This window comes from Vigna angularis, chromosome 10 (genome assembly GCF_016808095.1).
Source record: "Vigna angularis cultivar LongXiaoDou No.4 chromosome 10, ASM1680809v1, whole genome shotgun sequence".
Classification (NCBI taxonomy): Eukaryota; Viridiplantae; Streptophyta; class Magnoliopsida; order Fabales; family Fabaceae; genus Vigna; species Vigna angularis.
In genome coordinates this window covers 28,319,379-28,345,711 of record NC_068979.1, presented here as the reverse complement: position 1 = coordinate 28,345,711, position 26,333 = coordinate 28,319,379, and the positions used below count along the sequence as shown (strand labels likewise).

Below are 26,333 nucleotides of genomic sequence, written 5' to 3'. Positions count from 1 at the left end.
ATATATATATATATATATATATATATATATTGTGTCATAGTTTTGACTTTAAAGTCGTTTAAAAGCTATTGTAAATTGTAAAACGTTGAAAATGATCCCTGCTAAATTTAATGAAGATGTAGGTAGATAGGTTAAACAATATCCAACTATATAACACGAACAATTATTAAATAGTAAGAAAATTATTCTTATAATGTAAATTTATGATAACTGAAAAAAATTAAAATATTGATAATCTTATATTTATCTCTATTTATCACATCACATTTCAAATACAATTTGTAATATTAAATAAAGTTTATTTATTTTCATTCATCTATATATTTTGTAAATGATTCTCCCGGCGAACAATGAGAAGCATACGATGACAACAAACACCGACCACGTTTTATTTGTGAGATATCACGAAACACAAAAAGCGTGTATTTAAATTAAGTTGTGACATTTAAATGCATGTAAAATGGGATTGAATTTGATTATTTGCAAACGTTCTAATTTGATCCCTATTAGAAAGAAATTGTGAACCGCGCCAAATGTTTATATGTTCCTTTGAAATAAATAGTCAAATGGGTGAAAAGAGAAAAGAGACCAATAGGAATATAAAAATTTCCTATATCTACCGTTTTATTGGAGAAAAGTTTAGAAAATCTTAAATGGATTATAGATATGATCTAGTGTATAAGTGGAATGATCTTTATTTTTATAAAATTGATTTAGACTTAAATGTTATTATTTTAATATAATTTCAAAGTCAGATTATTAATAATTTATTTTAATAAAAAAATTAGATTTATTATGTCATTTGTTATTCCATTTTTCTCAATTTTTATGTTTAATGAATGTGAGAAACAAATCTCATCTAATTTAATCTTATTTTATTATTCTGATTCTTGTAAAAATAAGTTAAACTTAAATTAATTTAATAGAAATAGAGAAGAACAAATTGTAGTTTTTGAGAGACTCCATAACTATTTTTAAATAACTCACATTATCATTATTAGATCAAATTAGTTTGTCACTTTAACTAAGAAAAATAATAAACAATTTTAGGATAATGAAAAATAATAAGTCAATAAATTTATTTTTTAATTAAGATAATTCTTTTTCAAAAATTTTTATTTATTTTCATTCAATCAATACTTTAGTGATGAGTTTACTCCTAGTAGTATTTTAACCTTTCTTTTAGATAGGATAACTATAGTTCTCTATAAGTATAAGTAAATCTATGATGTTCTTATAGAAAATTTAGTGGATAGCCTCTGATATGGATGAAAGATATCTAATGGTCAGATTTTTGATGCAAAGTGATAATAACTTAAGTTAATAGGAGTGAAGAGAAAGTATATTTATAAAGACTGTGTAACGCTTAAGTCAATAAAAGTGAATGGATAATATGGTAATAATGATAATAATAAAAAAATAGTATTTAAGTAATGAAGAGTGAATGAGTCTTCATTTTTTACTTCCTGAGGTATAAGTGATGATATACCCCTAGTTAAGGCTAAGTACAATCAAGAAGAGTTAGAGTCAGCTGAGCCCAAACTCTTTTAATCATGGGTCATCAATAAGTTTTATTTCTTTAGATCTTATATTTTGGGTATAGTAGTATGGAGTTTTCCTCTGGATCTTGTATAATGAGTTAAGTAGTCTATGTTAAATTACATTAAATGCATGTACGATAAAGTGTTTCGATGCTTGTATACCTTGTTATTGATATTTGTGCAAATCATAAAAGTAAAATGATTTGATCAGAATCACTTCACACAAGATAAAGACATTGAGAAATATGAAGAACATTTTGGAAATGTTTCCCTTAAAGACTTTTGCTGTAACACATCGTGCAAGCTACGTTTTGGTAAAAGTTATGACAAATCATTGTACCTTTGTAAAGTAAACTTGAGTTTGGCTTCTCACCTAAAAAGGCTACCAACTGTACATGAAGTGAACATTCTCTATCTAATAGACATATCTCAATGAAAGCTATAAATAGATGGACGCATGAAGAGAAGACAAGAAGAATACAAAGAGACTTTTTAATGCTCATACAAGCTTGTTATTACTCTTCCATATACCATATAAAGCTAAATTTCTACGACAAAGAACTTTGGAAGTTCTCAAATTTCATTGTATTGATTTTATCCTCTTTCTGAGAGTTACCAATTTGTATTTATACTCATAACACTAATTGTGTTGGATATTCTGAAGAGAATAAAACACTTAGTATTTAGCTCAGTTGAGTTAAACATTCTAGATAGTGTCTAGGATTGATATCATAAATGGTTAGAATACTTATATACCGGGAATGATGCGAATACTCATTGTAAACCTAAGAGGAAAAACTTGTGTAATCTTCTTAAATACTAGTGGAATCCCTTAAGAGTTCTTAAGAGAGAACTAGACCTATGAAACTCTCCCCAACCTTCTCCAACTTGTCGTTCCTCAACATTTCTTTAAACCTCAACCTTCACGAAATGACTGATCAACTGAACCTGAATACTGAAGAAGCTTGCCCCACATTAAGAAAGGCATGTTGCCTTTGCCCTCACAAGCCAATGAAGAAGAAAAAAAAAAGAAAAAAGATGAACAATTTGTTGGGTTATTGGGCTCCCTTCCTATGTGGAGAATAGGCCCAAATAATGTGGACCTTTAGGTCTCACTAGGTCAAATTGAGATGGGTCAAATTAGTAGAGCACATTAGAGTCATTTGAAAAGAAGAAAAAACCAAGTGAGAGAAAAAGAAAGAGAGAAAGCCATTCCCGCATAACCCTAAACCTGCACTGGTGTTTTATTCTTTGTGAATGCGTTCACCGTTGGATCGAGCTGATTTTGGACAATAGGTTCCAGACATATGGTTCTTCATTCTGACCGTTCGGATCGTCAATCGGAGGTCTAGATTGGGAGAAATCGGTCCCGCACCAGCAGCCCTGTTTTGTGGAATTTTCATCTTCTTGGTTCTCATTTGTAAGCATTTGTGCTTATTTAAATTGGCTTATTGAACACATCATTTGGTGTTATTATTGGAGACTCTTTTGTACCTTATTATTGATCATAGTGGATTTTTCTTTGGTCTGGACGACTCGTGGTTTTTATCCTTGCATTGAGGGTTTTCCACGCTAAAAATTGTTGGTGTTGGATTCTATTTTTGTTCTATTTATTTGGTGCTCCTCACAGATTCTCGCAAGAAGGGAGATTGAATATTATTACTGTTTGATAAGTTATTATATTTTTTGGCCATTTCCCATTACAATTGAGTGACTATAAGACTTTGGGAAATTAATACAATTCTATATATAAGTTAGTTAATGGAATATCTCTTATTAATAAAATAAGTTATATTTTATACCAGTGCTTAGTGAACACCCTAATTGTAGACATAATTAGATATTTGATTTGTATGAGAATCTTGTATATTTTTAAATAAATAATAAAAATATTATGTTGTTTAATTAGTGAGAACTTAGTATGGTGGAGTAAAGATCTCGTACATATGTGTATGTGTTGTGAAAAACAAAATAAAATAATAATTGATTTAAGTTAAATATGTATAAAGTGTGTAATAGGCGAAATAAGACACTTAAATACATGTTAAATGGACATGTAACCAGCGTATTGAGCTTGGCTTTGTAGTAGAATGTTGTGTGTTTATCAGTGTGACTGGTGTGTCCATGTTTGAACTCAGACGAGACCAAAGAAGGTTTTATATTTTTTTTCTGCTACACTTAATTTAATGTTTTTTTTCTCTCTACATTTTGGTTTTTCGTGGGTTGGGTCACGAAGCCCAAATAACGCGAGTAGAGTTGGGGTAGAGGGCTGGCGAGGCATTTCTTCTCTTCCCTTCCACTCTCATTGTTCTCTTCTCTTCTTCCCTTCTATTTTCTTGTTCGTTCATAAACCTAGGAGGATTAGGGGAATTCAATGCTTGAGTTGTAATGAGCAAAACCATGGGGAACAAGAACGCATCCAGTGCCAAATTTCTCATGAGAGATTTGTGGAGAGACCGTGTTTTAGGAACTCATCATGGTAGGCGTGGGGATGCGATTCTAGAAGAGCGAGAGAGATTCGTTGGCGTTCTCGGGTTATTGGGCAAACATGGGAGAAAATCTTATTAGGGACGAAGCGAGGACAAACGAGAAAGATAGATCGCGGAGAACGTGAGTTTTGTGCACGAGAGTACGAGATTAGGGTTTTCGGGTTGAGGGTTTAATTGTGAGAATGTATCGAACTAGATATGGAGAGCTAACCTAGTTCAATTTCATGATTATAATGTTCATTCTGTTACGATACTTGGAATCGAATTGACGCCTGTTCACGCCGCCTTCATTGGTCCTCGTTTCTCTCTAGTGCTAATGTCAAATTGCGATAATCAATTCTTAATTGGTGAATTTGAATGGTTGTCGTGTCTGTAATGTGAAATTAGTTGAGGTTCAATGTATACATGGACATATCATTATTTCTGGTTTAGGGTATATAGCGGGTGGCCGCCATGTTCGTTTCCCTTGCTTAGGCTAGTGAATTGAAACTGGTTATCACTGCATTGTACTTTTGGTCTTTTGGTTGGTTGAGTGGATTTTTTTTTGTGTGTAAATGTTGTTTTGATTTTGTCAATGCTTGGTCCAGATTCTAATTGGGTTTTATTGGTTAGACACTATCCTTATTGCTTGAAGCCAATGCATGTAGTGGTCTCTGTTACATTAAATTTCTAGAAACATGAGCACGTCGAGTTTGGGTTGTAGGGGCTGAGCCTGCTGGAGTTTTGACTTTGGGGGTGCACAATAATTTGTGCTATTTTATTAGAATTGGAGAATAGTTTTATATATGTGAGTGAAAATTGGTCATATAAGTTCTATTTTGTTACTTTTCGTAAACTCGTGAGTTAAACTCACTTGTAAAGTTGTAGGAGTTTACTTCAGATGAAAAATATAAATAATATTTTAAATTAAATAAGTCTATAAAATTATATATCTTTAAATAAATAAAATTTATAGATATATTGTTCATAAAAATCAATATTGTAAAACATAAATACATAAATTATTATCATTAATTTTGATGCATTTCATTAAATATATAATAAAAAACGAATTGTAACAATGGTAAGGACTTAGGTTTTATTGTTTAGAAAAAACAATTTCTTTTACCTATTACAAACCAAAACATTGTTTAGTCAAGACTTTGTTAAAAGAAAATTAACTTCATTCAACAATGAGTGATGTAGTGGGAAGGAGGCGAGACCAGTATGCATGGTGGCGAGCGTGACTGTAGGCGCGATGATGAGCGCGAAACAGACATGATGACGACCACGAACAGAGCGTAAATGGAACGTGAACAGAGTGCGATCGAGCGAGGAGGCGAGGCGATAGCAATGGCCATGGAGAGAGAGGGGCGCGAGAAATAGTGACAATCAGGTCATGAAACCCTAAATCCCAAACGACCTCGTTTTTTCTTAATTTTTTCCCCTTTCAAACTCGCAGAATCGTTCCAAACTCGCGATTCTACACGATCCTACCGATTTCACAGTCAATTCTACCGAGTTTGCGCAAAAAATGAGTTTACTTCCGAATTAACTCAAAAGCCATGTCTGGAAACGTAAACTCGAGTTTACGAATTTACTTTCGAGTTAATTCGGAAGCTATATCGGGAAACATACGAGTTTACTTCAGAGTTTGATAATCATGCTGGTTGCTATAACAGTATGTTGGTATAGGCTAGAATTTCCCAATGGGTGCTTTAATTGCTAGAATACCATGCATCTTGCTGTTCACATATCCGTTTTCCTTTGTTGGAATAAAATGCTGTTGAATGAATGTATGAATTCAACATGTTAAGTAATGGTCATTCTTTAATTTTGAGTGGTGCATCATTCAAAAAATGAGCCCTTTCTCATATATCTTTAGGTTATGGGGTGCAATATTTTATTTTGAATAGTTTTCGGCCATTGAAGTTTTTGCTTTAAAATGAAAAAGCTGGTGCATTATTCTAAAACCACTGACGCTGAAAATCTCTGATTTAATGCATTCAAATTGTCCTTGTGTTGCTGCCAGGCCTACTTTTGCTCTTTGCGGTGCATTTTTTTATTGTTGGGTCTCGAGATTATTTTTTATGTGGTGTAACCATGACACATTCATCCTATAATTTATGGGCTATTATTTTTGGTTGGCTTCTAAGCGGTGCTGCAATATAGTTCTCCTTGGTTTTTCCCATACATTTGGGGAAGCAGTTTTTGACAAGTCACATTGCCTTAGTTTGTTACATTACATATATATCATTGATTTCTTCCTGTGATGTTTAGTGCCTTATTGGTCAATTTGAAATGACGTGTCGATGCGTTAACATTAATGTTTTGCATGCAGTTTTCATATAAAAGCCTTGCTGTCTTGCACTGTTTTTGCTGTAAACTCTGCACTAAAAGTCTTGCTGTCTTGTACTTTTTGGCTACGATTTCTGTATTAAATCCTTGATGATTATTGGCTGGTTGAGCTACTCTGCGTGTGCGTGGTATTTTATAAAGTTATTATGTTTTCAAGCATGTTTCCGTGAATCCATGACCTTGACGCTGTGAGCATTGTATTGGACACTAGATAAAATTGTATGACTGTTTGAGTTGTTAATATAGTTAATTGCTTTGGTCAGGGGTGTTATGGGTGAAAAGGTTAGGTGAAAGTTGTGTGTGCAAGGTTTTATTTGTGTTAATAGAATGGATTGGGGTGCGGGATATCAAAGTCATGAGATACCTTGAGAGTTGTTATTGGTACCTTCTAGGGTATGGAATGGTCTTGGTTTTGATTTGTAATACCTAGTGAGCCATAGGGTTCTCTTTTGGCTATGCTATGTAGGAAAGAAATCCTCGTTATGTGATGTAGGAAGATGAGTTCAAGGGTTCTCTTTCAATTATGTGATGTAGGAAAAATATTTTCTTTGGTCGTGCTATATGGGAAGATGATGGGTTCAAGTGTTGTATCCTTTCCAACTGTGTTTCACATTGATTTTCGCGTCTTGCTGAAGATAATGCTCGGTGTGTGATTTGTCGACATTTTCATTCATAAGTCTTTGAAGAGCAGATAAATAGGTCCTTTAGTTGCAAGGACGGGACGACTTAACCACCCGGTTTTGGATATGAGTGTGTTTTGAAAGAGTTAAAGGGTAGACCATTGAGAGGCTGTTAATTGTGATTAGGAGAGAGTTGTTAGTTATGATTGATTGATTGAATGTGCCTTACTTTATTTAAAAGCTATAAAAGCACAACACATTTATCTTCACATTAGGTGTTCTATTAGGTTCTATTAGGTGTTCTATCTACACAGAAACATAAAAAAAATAATCAGATCATGTCATTATGATCACTAATCAACAAAAACTCATATTAATGACTTAAACAATACATACAACAAAAAGAAGATTATGTACAAGAACAAAATAGATTGGACCAAGAAAAAATAGACAAAAAAACTGATCTACATTAATGAAATTACTGATGGGTTTAAATTAAAGAATTCGTTGTGATGATCATTCGTATGATTTTGAACCCTCAATCAAAAGAACAATATGTGAGAAAGAGAAGAAAAAAGTAAGAAAATTCTAAAAAGGTAATTTATTGAAAGATAATGTGTTTTAAAATAATGAAACTAATTTATAACAAAACTATTTATATTAAATCATTTTAATATTAAAATAATCTAATATTATTATTCTTAAACCAATGTCAAATCTAAAATATCATTTTTTAATTTTTTACAAATAAAACTTTTGTTTTTCTTTTAACATTGTTTAAATTTTCTACTATTGGACAAACTTAAATATTAATTGTTTGAGTTTATTATGCATTTGAGCATGTTTTATAAACATTTATACATTTGCATTGTTTAATTTGTTTACAATATGAAAATCCTGTTACCAATTGGGCATGTCTGTTTGGTAAAACTTTGTGGTGTGTCATGACATAATTAAAATGACGTTTTATATATATAAAAAAAAAAGAGTAAACAAACGATGACAATTTTTACCTTCAACTGTCGGTCATATTCGAACAAAAACAACGACGTCCAATCCACAATCGTCATTTGAATTTTTTTAAAATTTTTATAAGATAGTTGTCGTTAAAGATTAAAAAATTATATCAATTTATTTTTAAAACATAAAAAATGAAAATGTATCAATTTAAAAACATAAACTAATTTTAACTTTACACCAAAATTAAAAACATATAATAAAAAAGAAGTATTACCCTCACCTTATAAATATAATACCTCTGATCTTTACAGTAACCCTGTAATAAGTCATAAAGCCACAGAAAAGATGCAGAGGTTGAGATTGAACAGTAGGAAGACCCTACAAGGGTGGCAACATCTGAATCCAGCCTAATACTTCCAACATGGTCTTACTTCTTCTGACAGGTCAAAAGATCGAGAAAAGGGAAGTTACGGGACACGTTGACTTTCCTCCTCAGAGTCATGTACTTGCATGCTAACTTCCGAATCTCATAAAGAAACACTAAATTGAAGATTTTGTCTGCAACACTTTCTGCCACAAACTCTTCACTTACTACTACTGCTCATCATCAACTGACTCAGTTCATGCAAATTAGATAAGTCAACCAATCCTAAACCACATGTCATAATCTCTCTATGTTATCTAATTCACCTAAGAATGCTATCCAAGAGACTTCTCTTCTCCATACATGAATTTCTGTGATTCCATGAAATCAACAATGAGTTAAACTAAGTTTGTACCAAATATTATTGTATATTAAAAGAGAGACAAAAGAAAAAAAGATAGAAACAATAAGAGTAATGTGAGGGAGGAAAATAACTAAATGCACAGTTAAGAGTATGGTAAATTTTTTTATACAAATAATGTAATTCTTTTAAAAGGCCGCACGTACGTCAACCCTATATTTAAAAAAAAAATACCTTTTTCTCGTTGATTTTGTATGTTAATTGTCAATCATTTTGACCCTTACTATTATATAGCATTAGTTAAATGTGTTGAACAGCATGTAATAAAACATGTTAGTGTTGTGATATAATATTAAATATGATATAAAAAAAAGAAACTCAATATCTGCAAAAGATATGTGACTTATCTATATTAAAATAAATATTGGGAACTAAATATGACTTGAAATTTGGAAAAAAATAAAATAAAAGGAAACATATTTTATCATGACTATAAAACTAAATTTCACATATTTTTAAGGACTAAAAGTAATGTTTAAAATTTTATAAAAATGAAATAGGAAGTCTGTTTAATAAATAAAATAAAAGCAAATTAAAAGAACATTAAGCTCTATGTGATATTAAAAGTATAAATACGCAATGGCTGGGTCACTTATACTTCTGCAACGCAAGTTTATTAATATTATTAAATCAATTAACTTTTTCATTGTAAAGTTTAACTTACCATTAGATCGACTTAGATGCGTTAAAAAATGAGTTCAAATATATCATTCAATCTAATTCAGTGCAGTTTCAATTTATTGGACTAGAAAAAATACAGTTTTTTCTTAATGCAGATAAAATTGAATTTGACTCAATTTATATGTTAAACGAATTAGAATTAAATTGAAGATGTGTTGATATAGTTCATTACCAACAATTTTTTTATCATTTTTTATTATAATTTTTTGATATAAAAATTATTTGATTAAGATAGATTAATATTTTTATTGTAATAAAGATTAAAAATGAATTGAGAGAAAAGAATATGTTAAGTAAATTAACCCATCAACGTGGAATTGGTTTAATGGGATATGTGGTTCACTAAAAAGTAAATGTACTCTATTATATATATATATATATATATATATATATATATATATATATATATATATACATTGTGTTACTTTTAAGAGAGAGAGAGAGAGAGAAAACAATGATAGAAAAGCCATGTTACCACTGATATAAATCATCTTGTTCAGTCATCCTTGCGACAAAGACAATAATAAATCGAAAAACAACATATGATGAAAAGGTCTGGTGTAAAATCAATGTCAGTAACTATAGGAATCACTAGTTATTCTTGTACAAACACAGCACCTACACTAGCACACAACATCTATAATAACGACATATAATTGTTATCACATGCTAGTGTTTGCATGGATAAAATTGAATATCTGCTGCACCGAACTGGCTATATCTTCTGCGGTGAACCTTGAATCACTAGCCACCTACATACACACACAGACATTAGCCGAATCAAGTTAACACAAGGATCTTAAACTAATTCATAGATCTTAAAGTAAATATAAGGTGATCCATGTGTACCTTGACATTGAATGAATAAAGAACTGTTTGTTCAATGGTGGTGATGTTGGTGTGAAGGATTATCAGTTGCAGATCTTCGAGTGCAGCAATGGTTTTGATCAACTGTCCTGGCCTCCTCCTTGATAGGATTTTGATCATGGCATCAAATCCTAGAAGCTTGACTTCAACATCAGCCAAACATGACTTGCTCTCTGCTGTTTCTTCACGAAGTCCACTCTCCAACTCCACCAGCTTCATCTGCTCGTTCGGAATTGCCAAAGGTGGAAAGAATGGAGGTTGTTGTTGTTGTGCAATGGAGGGTTCCCCAACTTGTCTTGCTTGAGCTTCTCCCAGTAGCCTCCTCCTCTTTTGTGATTCCAAACACTGAAGAAGTTGCTCCAATTCCCTCACAAACTCTATAGCTCCTCCAATTATAGAAGCTTGATCACCCTACATAACAAATAATTTAGTTTCAAAACTGCATCATGTGCTGTTTTCTAGCTAGAACTATGATTTCGATGGAATGAATGTAATATTTTATTACCCTTTGAACATATGAACCAGGCATGAGTGATCTAAGAACACGAAGATGCTCATTCATTTGCTTCCTACGATTCCTTTCAACTGCTATGTGGGTCATGCGCTGGCTCTCAACTTCCTCACTTGTCTTAACAGTTCTTGGTCTCTTCCTCTTGTTCTTGTTTTCCTGCACTCCTGCATTCTTCTGAGTCTCTTCCTGACCAAGAAACCGAATCTGCACGGAATTGTTGTCATCAGAAAGCCGAGTCTCTTCATCTTCTCTCATCATCATTCCCTCTTCACCAACCCTTGACTTCTCCTCCACATCCACCAACTTGAACCTCTCATCGTGATTTTCTGCTTCACCATCAGGCTCCTCATTCACCATCAGAGTCTGCTCTTCCTCCATCTTGTCGTTTAACACCGGAAACTTGAGAAAGTAAACTGGATCTAACCCAGATTCTTCGCAGCTTTTTGTTTGATTCAAAGCCAACTTAGGTCCAAAATCCGCAAACTGCATCACGTCTGCAAAACTCAATTTATCATAGGATATTGTGCCAGTGCTAGGACCACCGTAAAAGCCATGTGGTGGTGGTGGTGGTGTTTGAGGCATGTAATCCACCATTGACCCACTGTTGTTTTCATCACCAGAAGCTTGGAACTTCATGAGCTGCTGTTGATGGTGATTTGGTGGATAAAGGTGGTGTTGGTCGTGATCTAGAGAGTAGTCAAGTGTGTTGAAGCTTGGAGGCATGGATACTGGTGCCTGCAGTAATGGAGATTCAGCAAAATTGGAGCAAAACAACATATTGTGATGATAAGAGAGGGTGAAAAGATCTGACATGAAAAGCTTTAATGGAGCCAAAAACATAAAAAAGCCACAGAAGATCTATAAATATATATATGTCTGTACCGAATAGTTGTGATCTTTCTCCATTCTTATTAGCTTATAAAGAAGATGACTTTAATCGAGAGAAACCCTAATTGACCTTACTTCATGTTAAGACAAAACCCCACAACGAAGTTTCTCCAGGGCCCTCCACCTGCATCATTTGCCATAAGTATTGTCATATATGTATTTTGTTAAAAATATTATTTTATTTTCTCTTTCTATTTTAATTTTCAAATTCTCCATTTCCTGAATCTACTTCCAATTTAAAACAACCTTTTTCTTTTCCTCTTTTCATGGAAATATTTGGAATCAAAAATATAAATTAAAACAAGGTGACGATTTTCTAATACTTAAGCATATTTCAACTCTTTCGAATTATATTTGTCTTTTGATGTTAAAAATGATTTTAATAATCGTACAAGTCTAAAAACTAAATAATCTAGCTGTAGTTTACGTCAAACATGTAATAAGATGCTTGATAATAAAAGGAAAATCATACAGATATACCTTTCAATCTTGTTAATAAAATACAAATATTTTAACTTTCTACTTGATTTATCACAATTATATTATATTTTAAAATAAAAATACTCTTTTATTGGTGCTGAATAAATGTAGAAGAAAAAAAAATGCGATATTTGTGTATGATCGATCATAATAAAATAGAAAATTATATTTTATTTTGTAAATAACCTATAAAGAATAGTAGCTTACCACTTTGTTTACAAAATAATTTGCATCGAGATCAGGGAAGTATTTACATTATATGTGATTATTTATGCTTAAAATCTCTGACCATACTTATTAACATTACTTGTTTATAAATTTATTTTATTAAGAATAAACTAAATCATTTTCTTAAAAATTACGAGTCTAAAAAAGTTAGGTGTATAAAAACAAACTTGAGAAGCTAAAACAATGTTAAGTAAACTTATGGAATAGGTTAAAATAAAAACTAGAAAACAGAAAACAAAAACAAATAAAATTAAGAGATAAATTATTATTATTATTATGTGATTGAAATACTTCCCTTTTTGGCAATACCAATATAAACAATGATCTTGAAGATAATTTGAATCTAGCATGTGACATGAACAAGTACAAGTAACAAAAACACCATATATATATATATTAGAAATGATTTGATGCAATTGAAGAATAATTAACTAAATGAAAGGCATAAATGACATAAAATTGTGAGCTAGGAAACCTGTTTAGAGTGAGGGAATGAAGACAATGGAGTCAGAAAGAGGTGTGTAATGTGTCCCACCAGTTAGACCAGCAGAAGAGGACGATGGGAAAACGAAATGAGTACGTTGTTTTTGAAGAAGATGATGATGATATTTTGTGCATATATATATATATATATATATATATATATATATATATATATATATATATATATAAGGTGTGGGGGCGCTGAGGGGTGCGTTTGACTTCTTGAAGGTCACAGAAAAGGACAGAGAGAGAGCCTAAGTGAGATTAATTTGCACCTCACAGATTCACCACCTTTTATTAATGTTTCTCACAAGCCACCAACGCTCTCTTTTACTTTGCCGCCTTCCTTCATGAGCTAACTATGAACTTCTATACTTTTTTATATCTACGCTTTCATCTTTCAATCTTTCAACCACTCACTTTATAGGACAAATACTATTCTTCTTCTTCTTCTTTCTTCTTCAAAAATTATAGATAATGTTTTTTATTTTTTTTATTTTATTCATCTCGATATATTTTATACTTTATATTTTAAAATAAAAATGTTTTTTTTTCTTTTTTTTTTGTGTTGAATATCACCCTTTTTTTCTTTTGTGGTTTGGATTTTGAGGATGAGGTGGTGTATGACTCACATGGTCACATGGAGATTTTCTCCAAAATGGACAGGCATTCGTGTTTATTTTTCTTAACAGCAGAAGGTCTTATAAAGTAAGTGTGCACACGAGGTTTTAAAAACAAAATTTAATTATTTAAGAAAAAATGAAGCTTCAATTTGGTTTATTTAATTCATTTTTAAACTAATTTTTTTCGTTTTATCAATTTTTTAATATTTTAACTTTATCAATATTTAATAACTATCGTAGTTCCTGATAGTATAAAAAAATGTGCTTGTAATTTGTGAAATTCAATAATTCTAAACTATTATATTTTCAAAATTTAATAAATAGAAATTTCGTGACTTATTCACTATTACAAAAAAATAACCTTTAAAATCAATTTGTTGTTCTCCATAAAATCTTCGTATTTTCAAAACCAGTGCATATATATATATATATATATATATATATATATATATATATATATATATATATATATATATATATATATATATATATATATATATATATATATATATATATATATATATATATATATATATATATATATATATATATATATATATATATATATATATATATATATATTACATCATGAATATAAGAAAAGTTTATAATTACGCATTTAAACTTACGTTCCTCCCTCGTTTGAACTTGGACATCACCGAGTTGTAGTGGAGCTGGTCATGCTTTCATGCAGATAACGTACAAGTGATTCAAGTTATTTCTCTAGCAGAACTATTAGTTAATGTAATGAATAATCAAATCGTAAAACAAGAAAGGAAAACCAAATACTAAAGGAAATAGCTTCGGAGCAAAATTACTTCACTAAATTACCGAATCAGCTTCAAAATATTAACATAGTCAAATGTTATTTGTTAATAGAGAAAGTTAAATCCATAACTTCTATCTCTCAAATGTTAGTAAATATCTAGAGTTTCTTTGACGTCTTTTTCAATTTTTACTACTAAATCAATTTTATAAAACTTATTAATTAAGTTAATATTAATATAGTATTAACTTTGCTCAATGTTGAATGCTACTAAAATCTACTTAACCAACTTTAATACAATAAAATAAAGTTATTTTTTTAACATTTACATTTATTTGTATGTGTACAAATTAGTATATTTTGATAATAACAAATAAGAATTATAAATTATTTTTAATCTAAACGTTCTGATTTAAATATGAAAAATTTTCTCAATCATAATTTTTTTCTTACTTTTTAATAAATGTTTTCACACTCATTTCCTTTCAAAACACTCATCTCCACACTTATCTTCTTCCTCTACACATATCTTCTATATTCATATTTTTCTCATCTTCATTCGTACTCATCTCTTTGTCAATGATTTTATCCACACTAATTTTTTTCATCCACTACAATTTTGTTTTCTAATTTTCGTGTATATTTTATTTTGTTAGAGATGAAAAGTATTATATATAATTTTTAAAACTATTGTTTTGTCACAAGTTAAATTAATATATTTTATTTAGCATTTGGCTAAACTGATGCTAAATTAAATAAAAATGCAGCATTGTTGACCAAGTTCATACTAATCTCCTTTAATTAAACATTTAATTTAAAATTTAGTGATAAATTAGTGTCAATTTAGTCAATGTTACTTAGAATCAACTTTTAAATTTTGACACTAATTATTTAGAGTCTATAGTTTTAGAGTCACATATACACTTCTAACGCAAACCTATCACTATTAACGTCAACTTTTACCTATTAGTGTTGGTGAAAATTTGATGCTAAATCTATATTTTTCTTGTAGTGAATTGAGAATCATATCTTTTCACCTACTTTCTAGTAAATCTAAGTGAGTATAAATATAGAAAATCAAGTATTGAAAAAAAAAATCTAGATGTATTCACAGTAAGAAAATTTAATAAAAGTGGGAACTGCTTTGGATTTGTTAGGGGGAAAGATGTTGTTGAGCTTGAGTCAGAGCTTGATTATATCTTAATTGTTAAGAGGAATCTTCATGTAAATTGATAAAGAGATCGAAGATTTGAAATAACCAACAAAACATCAAAATCCAACAAACAACAAAGGGTAAACAAGACAAAAGAGTGAAAGAGAATAGAAAAAAAAAGTACACTTATGCATAAGTAGTACGTGAAACAAATAGGGATGAAAACTTGTAAGGCAAATGGTTGGGCTAACGAACCATGGTTGAGGAAGTAGAAAATGGATGAACACTACCATAGAAGATACTATTTATGTCTGATACTTTTTGTTTTTTTTATGTCTGATACTTTTTGTTTTTATATGTCCGTTAATCTAACATTTATTCAAGTGACGTATATTTACATCAAAAAAATTCTAGACGGAAGTTTACATTAGACCTTATAATACTTCATAAATTTACGATGGGCTTATAATATTTCACGTATATTTTTTAAAAAATAAATAATGTTTTAAAGATATGAGCACTCGTGTGATTGTCTACATCATCCTAATGTTTTATAATTTCTTCTTTTTTTCTTATATAATGTTCTAAAACTATGAGTATTCCCGAGATAACCTTTATTGTACTTAATACCTTACTTCTTTCTCAATCAAAATATATATATATATATATATATATATATATATATATATATATATATATATATATATATATATATATATAAAATCTTCAAAAACTAAAAACGCCCACATTTTCAAACAAACAAACAATCTTTCATCGAGAACTACGTGACCCTTAATTTTTCATCGTGAATGGAGATACGTAAGAGCAAGATTAGTCCTTATCGGGTTCACTTCCCAAAAATTCAAATCATTTTCAAAATTTTCCTAAAGAATCATGTAACCCTGATTTCTTATTTTGAATGAGAATATGTAGGAGTAAGGTCAATCTTTGTCGAGCACAAAAAACTAAATCTATCTTTTGTTTCTTTAGAGTTTTATTTTTCGGAGATAGTTAAACATTTTGAAAACCACATCACCTTTGCGTATTTAAGTAAGTTTGCGTATTTAAGTAAGGGTACTGCCTTCAGGCAGACACGGTAAGGTACTAATACCTTTTCTACACGTAATGGACTCTCGAACCTAGAATTCGGTTTTCGTCGACCATGTCTTTCTTTAGAGTTTTGTCATAGTTTTCCAAATTAAATTATGGTGACGACTCTAAAATTTCTCTTTTTAAACCTAACTTTTTTTGGTTCGTCTTTAGTTGTGATTTTAGTTGTGATAGTAGTGATTTTTTTCCCAAAATCTTGGTAAATTTATACTAGATTATCATCATACATTCACAATTAACAATTATAACTCAAATTTTTTTGAAAAATTGCACCATACAAGTTAAAAATAATAAAGTCGTGTAAGAATTCTAGGAGCAAAAATAATTACATTGAACCCTAAATCCTAAAAATAATGACGTTGAAGTTGTCATATGTAAGCACGATTTGAGTTCAAATTCAATTGTACTAAAGTCCTCACATGAAAGGACGACTAGTTCAAATTCAATTGTACTAAAGTTGTTACATGAAAGAAAGACTTTAACTCAAAATCATTTTAACTGAAGTCAACATACCAATGCACGACTTCAGTTCAACTTTAGTTTTTGGCATAAGCACCACACTCAATTACAACTTCCATTGAAATTATTTTCAAAGAAGTTGTCACACCCAATAGCAACTTTAGTTCAATTTAGTTTTTGACAAAAGTCGCCACATCCATAATAACTTTAGTTGAAATTATTTTCAAAAAAGTTGTCACGTCCAATGATGTCTTTAGTTGAAATTATTTTCAAAGAAATCACCACACCCAATAATGACTTTAATGTGATCTTTTTTTGAAGAAATTACTAATATCTAGTTCAACTTAGCTTTGGAAGCAGTCCTGGTGACGACTTCACCTTAACTAAAAATTTAAGTACACGATTAAGTAAATATAATTTGATGGAAGTCACCTTTGACTCCTACAATTTTATATTAATGAAAAAGTTTTCTGCTGATTTCACGACTTTATTTTTAAGAGTCACAACTCATTCTTAATTTTCACGATTTTTTTAAACGAAATCGTGGATACGAGACATGACTTAGCCTTTAGATAATTTTTTAAAAAGGAACCTAAGTAATATGAAAAGCAAATTAACCTTGGTAAAAGAAACCTAGTTATAATGGAATATGATATGTTAACAATTTTTTTGAAAATAGATTAAGTGTTACTATTTTATTGGTCCGTATATTTAAAATAGACCACGAGTTATCACACAAATGTAAAAAAGTTGTTAAAAAAATATTTTTCAATTATAATATATACCGACTGATGACTTATTTAGACACATGATAAAGCTGTGGTTTCAAGTCAAAAGAAAGGATTAGGAGTGAGACATTAGATAAAAAAGCACGCAATGGTATTATTTGGTCGTTCATTTATCCGAATGCCCCCAAATACAAACGAAGAAAATAAGCTTGAAAGTAAACACCTTAATATACTGTGAGTCATGCAGATACTAATGACCATGCAGATGATATACAAGAAGTAGAGTGCACCTCAAGTATGGAAAGTGCACTGTGAATAGAAAATCTTCTATACAAGTTTCAGAAAAGGATATATAGAAGTTCATAAATAAGAACATGAAATGATACTACTATCTACCACTACTGGTACAGATTACTCGAAGAGGATTACTTCCACGTAAAAGCACTAATCCTAATAAAGTTGTGTGGATAAGAGAACGAAAGCATATATAAGAGAGAGATTGGTGATGTGAAGCCTAGATAGAGGGATATATACAGTGTTTTGTGGGGGTGAAAAATCAAAATTTTGGTGTATGGGGTTGTTTGAAACGATGAATGGATGCAGAAAGTGTCGTGGGATTATGAAGTTGTGTTGTCATGTGAATTTTCCTCGCAAGCCCATGGGTTTGATGATCTGAAAGGAGCAGAGCAAAGTTTCGTCGACGCACATGAGGGCGCCGGCGTTGTTGAACTCGCCGCAATAGTTGGGGGCTGAAAAGATGGTGACGAGCTGCCTGTCGGCGAAGAATTGGTAGCCGTCTTCGACCACTTGGTGGGCCCTGCAAATGAGATCGAGCTCGTGTTTCTTCAAGAACTCGGCAACCTTATCAGGGCCGAAGGTGTAAGAGACGCCCCTGTCGTTCTCGCCCCAGCCTCGTATGTCGGAGTCAGGATCGGCCCAAAGGAGGTCACACAAGAGACCCTGGTCGGGGACGTCGACAGGCCTTTCTATGGCTTTGATTTGGTCGAGGCTGTCCATGTCCGGGGAAAGGCCGCCGTGCATGCAGAGGATCTTGTCGTCGATGACTGCGGCAACGGGGAGACAGTTGAAGCAGTCTGTGAATATCTTCCAGAGGCGAACGCTGAATCTGCGCTTGCACTCGTCGTAGAAGCCATAGATTCTATTAATAGAGGCACACTCGTGGTTTCCTCGGAGAAGGAAGAAGTTCTCTGGGAATTTGATCTTGTAGGCCAGGAGCAGGCATATTGTCTCCACGCTCTGTTTTCCTCTGTCCACGTAGTCTCCCAGGAATAGATAATTCGAATCCGGCGGAAACCCACCGTACTCGAACAGTCGCAACAGGTCTGGATACTGCCCGTGTATGTCCCCTGAAACAATCAATCAACCAACAACTCCGTATGATAATCTATTTGAGTCTATTGAGGAAGAGATTCACATAAATACACGATACTAATAAGATATGGACTCACCACAGACGTTTATGGGAGCCTCCAATTCCAGAAGGTTTGGCTGGCTTAGTAACAGATCTTTGGCCGTGCTGCAAAGGTTCCGAATTTCTGACTCCACCAGTTGAACCCGTTTCCCCCTGTTCTTCCTTACTTCCAAAAGCCTCTCTATCAAACCATCCAATCCTTCCATTACCCTCCGATTCTCTTCTCTTCTCTTCTCTTCTATTCTATTCTATTGTAAGATTTCTCTTCTCTCTTCTATTCTATTATTTTGTAAGCTTTCTCTTCCCAGGCTCAAACTCATGAATGCCAAAAATATGTTCTTTCACGCCCTCCCACTCATATTGAGCAAACAAATATTCCCAAAACAAACCAATTTTGAGGACAGATATATTTGGGCTCTGGGGAAGCACATTTTTCTTTTATCAATTTGACTAATTTCTATGGCTCACAAACTTAGGAGCTAATGGAATGGAGAACAGGCATCCACCCACTCGCTAAAATTAGAAAGCGGGAATCACTTTCTTTTATAGCCTTATTTAGTTAGTTAGTTGGAATACCAAGACAAAAATATTATTAATGTGATAGCAATTTCTTTAGTGTATGGTCCAAATATATTATTTTTCTAACCATATATATATACATTATTTTCTCAACAAGTTTTTTGTTGTATTATATATAATATTGCATATATATCTTCCTTTGTTTGATGGGCAAGGATACGAGGATTGATGCATGAAGATGGAGGCTATCTTTGTCTTCCAAGAAGTCGATGATATTGTGAAGATTGACTTCCAAGAACGTGTCCAAGAATGCTTCGGAGGATCAACTATAGACATACAAGCAAAAAGTTGGACTACAAAGCATGAGTTTTGCTGCATCAATGTGTCTCCATTAATATTTTTAAGAAGATTTCGAAGGCCACTACTGCAAAACAAATATGGGATATGTTACAACAAACGTATGGGAATGCAGGAAAAACCAACAAGGTACATTTGCAATCCCTATGGAGTGGATAAGAGGAAAATTCAGTGCTACAATTGTAATAAATGGGGCCACTATTCGTATGAGTGTTGGCAAGATAGTGGAAACAAAAAAGGAAAGAAGAATAAAGAAGCAAATCTGGTGTAGGAGGAAGATGGGTCTGATTCAGACCAAGTCTTGTTGGTGACAACCACAACCAACGATGCAAACTGCAGATCCTGGGATTTAGATACAGTATGCTGAAACCACATGACTGAGAATAGGAACTGGCTGGTTCATCTCAATCTGTGTGTAAAGAATAACGTGAAATTCACAGCTAATAGCACAATTGTGGCTGAAGGCATAGGCAAGGTGTTGATCAAAAGAAATGATGGAATTCATGAGCGATGTGTTGTGTGTTCTTACCATGAAGAACAATCTACTAACCTTAGGACATTTTCTGAAAAAGGGCTGCACAGTGAACATGTAGGAGAATTGATGGTAGGCTCCTCTCCAAGTTATATGACTTAAGACTTAAGAGAGGTGGTGAGCCTAAGGATGATATGGTGCATGGAAGCAATGACGGTGGTGGGTATATTTGGCTTGGTTTTGGTGAGCTTATATGGTGATGAGATGTTGTTTGGGTGCTCTCAATGGAGGTTAAGTCAACTTTTAAAGATAGATGGCTAGAGGAAATTTAGAAGGGGTGTTCTAGACTTAAATGAGTAATATGACACAAAATTGACAGAATAACTTTACTCAATTGAAAAGTAAATTTACATGGAAGAGAAACCTCTATTTATAAGCTTAGTTAACCCTAAAGGTGTTTCTAAATTGTAGAAGGTAAACCTTAATACTCTAACTTAGAGACGAAAGTAAAAATCCTTTCCATTAAGAGGAGAACACATTACCATTACTGATAAAATATTTTTTCTATTGTACAAGTCTCATCAAATAAAACTAAGTTCCCTCCTTGAGTAATGTAATATAGAGGTTAACCTAAGTCAATCTTGTAATATCTCCTTTTATGATGTCACGTGTAATTAATTAACTTAAGAAAAACTGACTTTTAGTACCATCAAAAATAGTGAAAAATAAAAAATTTATTTCATTATTGAGAAAATAATTAGAATCATGTGGAAAATAATAATTAAGTCAATACACAAGTACCAGTTATTATGTATTATCTTGTATTATTTTTTGTTAGCTTACCCTTACATATTATGGTTGTGGTTTTCGCTGATCATTTGATATTGTTGGTGTTGTGTAGAGTGAGGTTATGCGTGGGAAAATAATGAGAATTTTCGACATGTTCATATTTTTTTTAACATCCTATTCATATATTCATCCCCAATCCATAAAGTCAACCACATTCACGTCACATAAAAAATACATTACCACAAACACTCATGGTCTATCCCTCATACCCTACCATACCACCTGGTCATAAAAACTGGTACTTGGACCATCCTCTTCTCTCATTCGCACGACCGAAGAGGACCTATTTCCTGCATCACATAGCCAAAAGATTCATTGTCACATTTACTAGATACGGCAAATCGAACCCACAACATCATGTCTTAACCTCACACAGATACAACAACCAACACACAATACAATTATATCCAAACATCAAACAACCAACCACATAACTCGACAAAGAAACAAAATAACACGACCAACAACACCTACGACTAAAACTAAGAGGTTAAAAAAAGAAGACTTTCCAACTTATTCTTGCTTTCCCTTAAGCCTTGTTTCTTTAAATTATTTTATTTTATCCAAAGTTTAGATGAAGCAAAGCCGATTTGCTCCGCCGAAAAGTCGTAATCATAAAACCATCTTTTATAATGGTATATATGAAAAGTAAATTTAAATACAATTCAAATTTCTTGAAATAAACATGTAGCGTCCAATGCACATTATTACATATAAAGAAACAAGTAATTTCTCCAAAATTACATTTCTGAATTATATCCAATTTAGTTTTAACTTACAAAAGAAGTGTATTCACTTTTTCTTCTCATTGTCGTTACAACTTTCTGTCGTTTTCCCTAAATTTCCTTTAATCTTTGAGTATTCCTCGTCAAGCAACATAACTAAAGTTTGATTAGAAGAAAATGTACTGGGATAAAAGTTGAAAACGGCCGCCTTTTACTTCGTGAAACACCATTGAAATAAAACAAAATTACAATGTGTAAATTGAAGCAAATATCATCATCTAATTATCGGATTGAAATTTGTCATATACTCTATCTTCTATATACTAAATGAACCTCTACAAGTGAAGTAACTGTATTGCACTATCTTGTGATCTTGTCAGCCATGAAACAAGATTCACCTGGGTCACTTATTCCCATTTCATTGCCTTCAGTCATTGACCTGCTCCTCCTCAAGCTGCATGATGGACATTTATAGCGCTTTAGGGTGTCAGCCTTTGCAGGGTTAATCATAACGCACCTCCCATGGTACCACCACTCACATATATCACACCCGATCCAAAGTTCATCTCCATTGTATTTTCCACCACAGCTTCCACAAAATATTTTAATAGGCTCACCTTTCATCATGGCTCCCTGTGATTTTGTTTGTCAAAACAAAACAAAACCTTTCATCACATTCATATGCTTATTTTCATTATCACTATGGAACTTTACCATTACAGAACCAATACCTAACCAGCCAAAAGAAACAATAATCACTAGAAAAAAAGAAAGGAAATCACTAACATCGATGCTTACATCAGATTTGCTTCCGCTATCCATTGTCAGCTTCTCCTTAATTGGTTTATTGCCAGTAGCAACTTGAAAAACAGTGGAAAGAGCATTGATCAAACCAAATAGGCGTTTTCTGCCATAAAAAGTCCAGGAAAACATCAATAAACCATATGACAAATTACAGGAGACAGTAAGCAAAAATGTTACAATAAAGAAATCCAACACAAATCTTATATGTCGACTTCTTTTCCAATTGGCAATTGTAGAATGTTCTAGTTTAAGGAAAAACCTATAGTTGCTAATCCAAGATGCTAAAGCTAAAATCTCACTAGGATATAACACAAACACAAATCTCACTAGAATATGTCGAAACACAAATCTCACTAAGATAAGCTATAACCGGAGAAATGGTATGTTCAACAAACACAATCTCACTAAAATAAGCTCTAACCCATGGCTCTGATACCATTTTAAGAAGTGAACTTTAAGCTTAATTCAACTCCACAAAATTAGCTTATAAGGTGAGGTTGACATATATACTTCAAATTGGCCCTATCTAGTCGATGTGGGACTTTCAACACACTACCCTCATACCAAGGTATATACATATCGTGTATGGGACTAGACATTAATAGGTGGTCTGATAGTGGCCCGATAGCGGGTGTAATGATATGTCCAACAAACACAAATCTTGCTAGGATAGACTTTAACCCATGACTCTAATACTATGTTAAATATAGTAAAAATTATGTATGAGATTAATCTCCCTTGTGTTAAATATACACATAGGGTACTCTATTTATAATAGATGAAATATAGGCTAAGTCTAAACTACAAATAAGAAATAATAACAAACTAAATAAAGATAAAAGATGAAGTTAAGATAAAGATAATATATCTAACAATATTAAAGCCAAAGTCACAAGTTTGATTACCAATGGAGAAATTATTTAGGAAACGATTTTGTAAATTATATCAATTACACTGTAGAATAATCTAGATGAGTTAAGTTACAATCAAAAATTTCAATTCCTAGTAAGACACTTGCTGAAGAGGAGATTGTTAGAAGGAACATCAATTATCTCATAATGTAGGCCAAGTAGACTAGGTCCTAATCTAATTGTGACACTTGGATTACTATACCTTTAGGTAAAAGAGTTGTGTCATGACTATCAATTATAGTTTTTTGCCTAGTAGTGAGTACTTGATCCACCAATCGGTACCAGAGCAAAGGTCATGAGTTCAATTTCCAATAAGACAATTGTTTAGAGGGAGATTATTACACAAGTTATAATCGACGAGTTTTATTCCTATATGCACAATTGCTAAGAGGGAGATTGCTGCAAGGTGCATCCATAGTTCCATGGCATAGGCTAGGTAGGTTGTAAGTTTTAACCTAGTCATAAACACTCCATCCAATAATCCCATAATCCCAACCGTGTTATAATAGTACAGTAGTTTGCAAAGCAGCTACAGTATCCCAAATAACATTGCCAAGCACCCAATATATCAAAGATAGAAGAGTTAACATATCTAATTTATGTGGCACACTTGCGAATGCTCGATAATTAAAAGTATTCAAGATTCAAGAAATGCATAACTAACAACCGCAGCCATAGTTATTGTTACTAAGCAAAAACAATACACAAAAACTTAATTGAAACACAAGAAATTCTCACTTAACTGAGTACAAGTAACAGCCTAGATACTGAAAACAGAGTCATCCATATTCACAACCCGTCAATAAGATAAGACGCATAAAATAGCAAAGATCCTGCCACGCCACAGAAAATGGAAAGCATGACAAAAGATGGATTGGCAAAAGACCCAAATAGCATCTAGTCAGTATAATAGGGATGTTGCATTTGATTTAAGGTTTTTTATGCAATCTAAATGCCCACTTTGCCTATACATCTTTTCTAGAGACCATCAAGCATAATCCTTGTTAAGAATTACAGCAAAATAAGGAACTCCCATATAATAGTAACCCAAAACAAAACCAAATTAATCTAGGGCTGAAAGCAATCTCCATGGTCTGAAACATACACAATTTCTTGACTCTTTAACATAATGTTTTAGATGAGGGTCCGGCAAAAACTCCAGTTATAACCAAAACTTCTACATTAAACAAGGTGCAAATGGACGTCTTTGATAAAAATACACAGCCACAGTGAACTGGGATTATTACATATGCATCTCTTCAATGTTAGATCATACCTTTCATTGTGGTTAAGCCGAGTTCCAAGGTAAAAGGCCACTGCAAGCAGCCATGAATCACTATGCACAGCAACCAGAGAAAGCCAGTCCTTGCGGCTCAGGTCGTCCCTGGCAAAATTGATTCCAAGAGCTGGCTCAGGGAGCTCCGGTGGAACTTCCTCCGATGGCAGAGCTACCTCCCAGGCCCCGTTTGGATGTCCATAGAGGCACAAGTTATCCTTCCCTTAAGGAAACACAATGGAAACTTCAAAGTTAATGGAAGGACACACCACATTATTCAATAATTACAAAACCACATATATTAACAATCTCAATCTAACTGAAATTAAAACCAGAAAAATGAACATGGATGTTACCCTCTGCTACCAGACCCAAATGCCACACAGCAAACTCAGTACTATTATTTGACTTTCTTACGCTAACTAAACAGCACATGAACCATGCAAAAGCTCACCTTTTCCCCGTTACTATCTACCCATTTAGTTTCTTTCTCAATCTTTGTCATAAAAACTCTACCTTGTTCACTCCAACAAGCATGCAGAACAATTCGCACACCCCACAGTTTGTTTTTTCAACAAATTCGCAAAACATAACGAAATACCAACAAAAAAACAAAAACAAACAAATACAATATCCAATTTTCTTTTTTGAGGTAACAGAAACCAGAGTACAAAATTAAAGGCGAAAGGATCAGAAAATACCCTTTACCTGGATCACAGAGTCCGTAAAATTCATCAACGTCTAAGAAAAGAAAAAAAGGCAAGGGTGAAAAAAGAAAAGAGAGAACGAAAAAAAAGAAAAAGAAAGCGGCATTGGAAAGAGAAGGGTAGTACCGTGAGTGAGTGCGCGAATAATAGCGTTTCTTCGGGCTCTAAAATCCTTGAAGATTTCTTCAACTGTGCGGGGCTTGGAAGCCATGCAGCTGGAGGGTAGGGATCAAAACAGCGTTAAGAGAATGAAAACAAAAATACAGAGCAGAAGAATGTGTATTAATCTATTATAATTGAGATATGATTTAACTTAATTTTATATTATATTTTGTTATTATTATTGAAAATAAATTAAAATTCCATTTAATTCTCTTTTATTCATATTATTAATTTAAAATATTATGGACTTTCTTCACTGTAAATAAATAATAATATTTTAACAACATTCTTTTCACAATATTTTAACATTTAAGTGTTATTATGTAATTGATCCAAAATTATTTCACAGTCAATAATAATAATCATAAACACTAATACAGAACAATCATCAAATATTTTGGAAAAGTATC

The 26,333-nt window shown here is 32.4% G+C and overlaps 3 protein-coding genes across 6 annotated transcripts; all 3 read right to left on the bottom strand.

The window, feature by feature from the left end:
• Positions 1-9,875: 9,875 nt before the first annotated feature.
• LOC108335375 (transcription factor FAMA) lies at positions 9,876-12,992 on the bottom strand. Of its 2 annotated transcripts, none has more exons than XM_017571385.2 (5): positions 12,863-12,992; positions 11,674-11,803; positions 10,786-11,526; positions 10,263-10,691; positions 9,876-10,165 (listed from the first exon to the last, which is right to left on the bottom strand). In XM_017571385.2, exons 2-5 carry the CDS (start codon positions 11,695-11,697, stop codon positions 10,076-10,078), a joined length of 1,284 nt encoding a protein of 427 aa, XP_017426874.1. In that variant the 5' UTR covers positions 11,698-11,803; positions 12,863-12,992; the 3' UTR covers positions 9,876-10,075. The 2 variants fall into 2 exon arrangements, with proteins under 2 accessions (XP_017426874.1, XP_017426876.1); XM_017571387.2 differs by having other exon boundaries at positions 11,755-11,803.
• A 4,921-nt stretch (positions 12,993-17,913) lies between these two features.
• LOC108335451 (serine/threonine-protein phosphatase PP1) lies at positions 17,914-19,750 on the bottom strand. Its single transcript, XM_017571472.2, has 2 exons — positions 19,179-19,750; positions 17,914-19,076 (listed from the first exon to the last, which is right to left on the bottom strand). Exons 1-2 carry the CDS (start codon positions 19,345-19,347, stop codon positions 18,343-18,345), a joined length of 903 nt encoding a protein of 300 aa, XP_017426961.1. The 5' UTR covers positions 19,348-19,750; the 3' UTR covers positions 17,914-18,342.
• A 1,724-nt stretch (positions 19,751-21,474) lies between these two features.
• On the bottom strand, positions 21,475-26,011 carry LOC108335186 (PHD finger protein ALFIN-LIKE 1). 3 transcript variants are annotated; one of them, XM_052869643.1, is made up of 6 exons: positions 25,888-26,011; positions 25,756-25,795; positions 25,055-25,277; positions 22,850-22,970; positions 22,462-22,696; positions 21,475-21,628 (listed from the first exon to the last, which is right to left on the bottom strand). In XM_052869643.1, exons 2-6 carry the CDS (start codon positions 25,787-25,789, stop codon positions 21,549-21,551), a joined length of 693 nt encoding a protein of 230 aa, XP_052725603.1. In that variant the 5' UTR covers positions 25,790-25,795; positions 25,888-26,011; the 3' UTR covers positions 21,475-21,548. The 3 variants fall into 3 exon arrangements, with proteins under 3 accessions (XP_052725603.1, XP_017426630.2, XP_017426631.2); XM_017571141.2 differs by having other exon boundaries at positions 25,763-25,795; XM_017571142.2 differs by having other exon boundaries at positions 22,862-22,970; positions 25,763-25,795.
• Between the last annotated feature and the right edge of the window lie 322 nt (positions 26,012-26,333).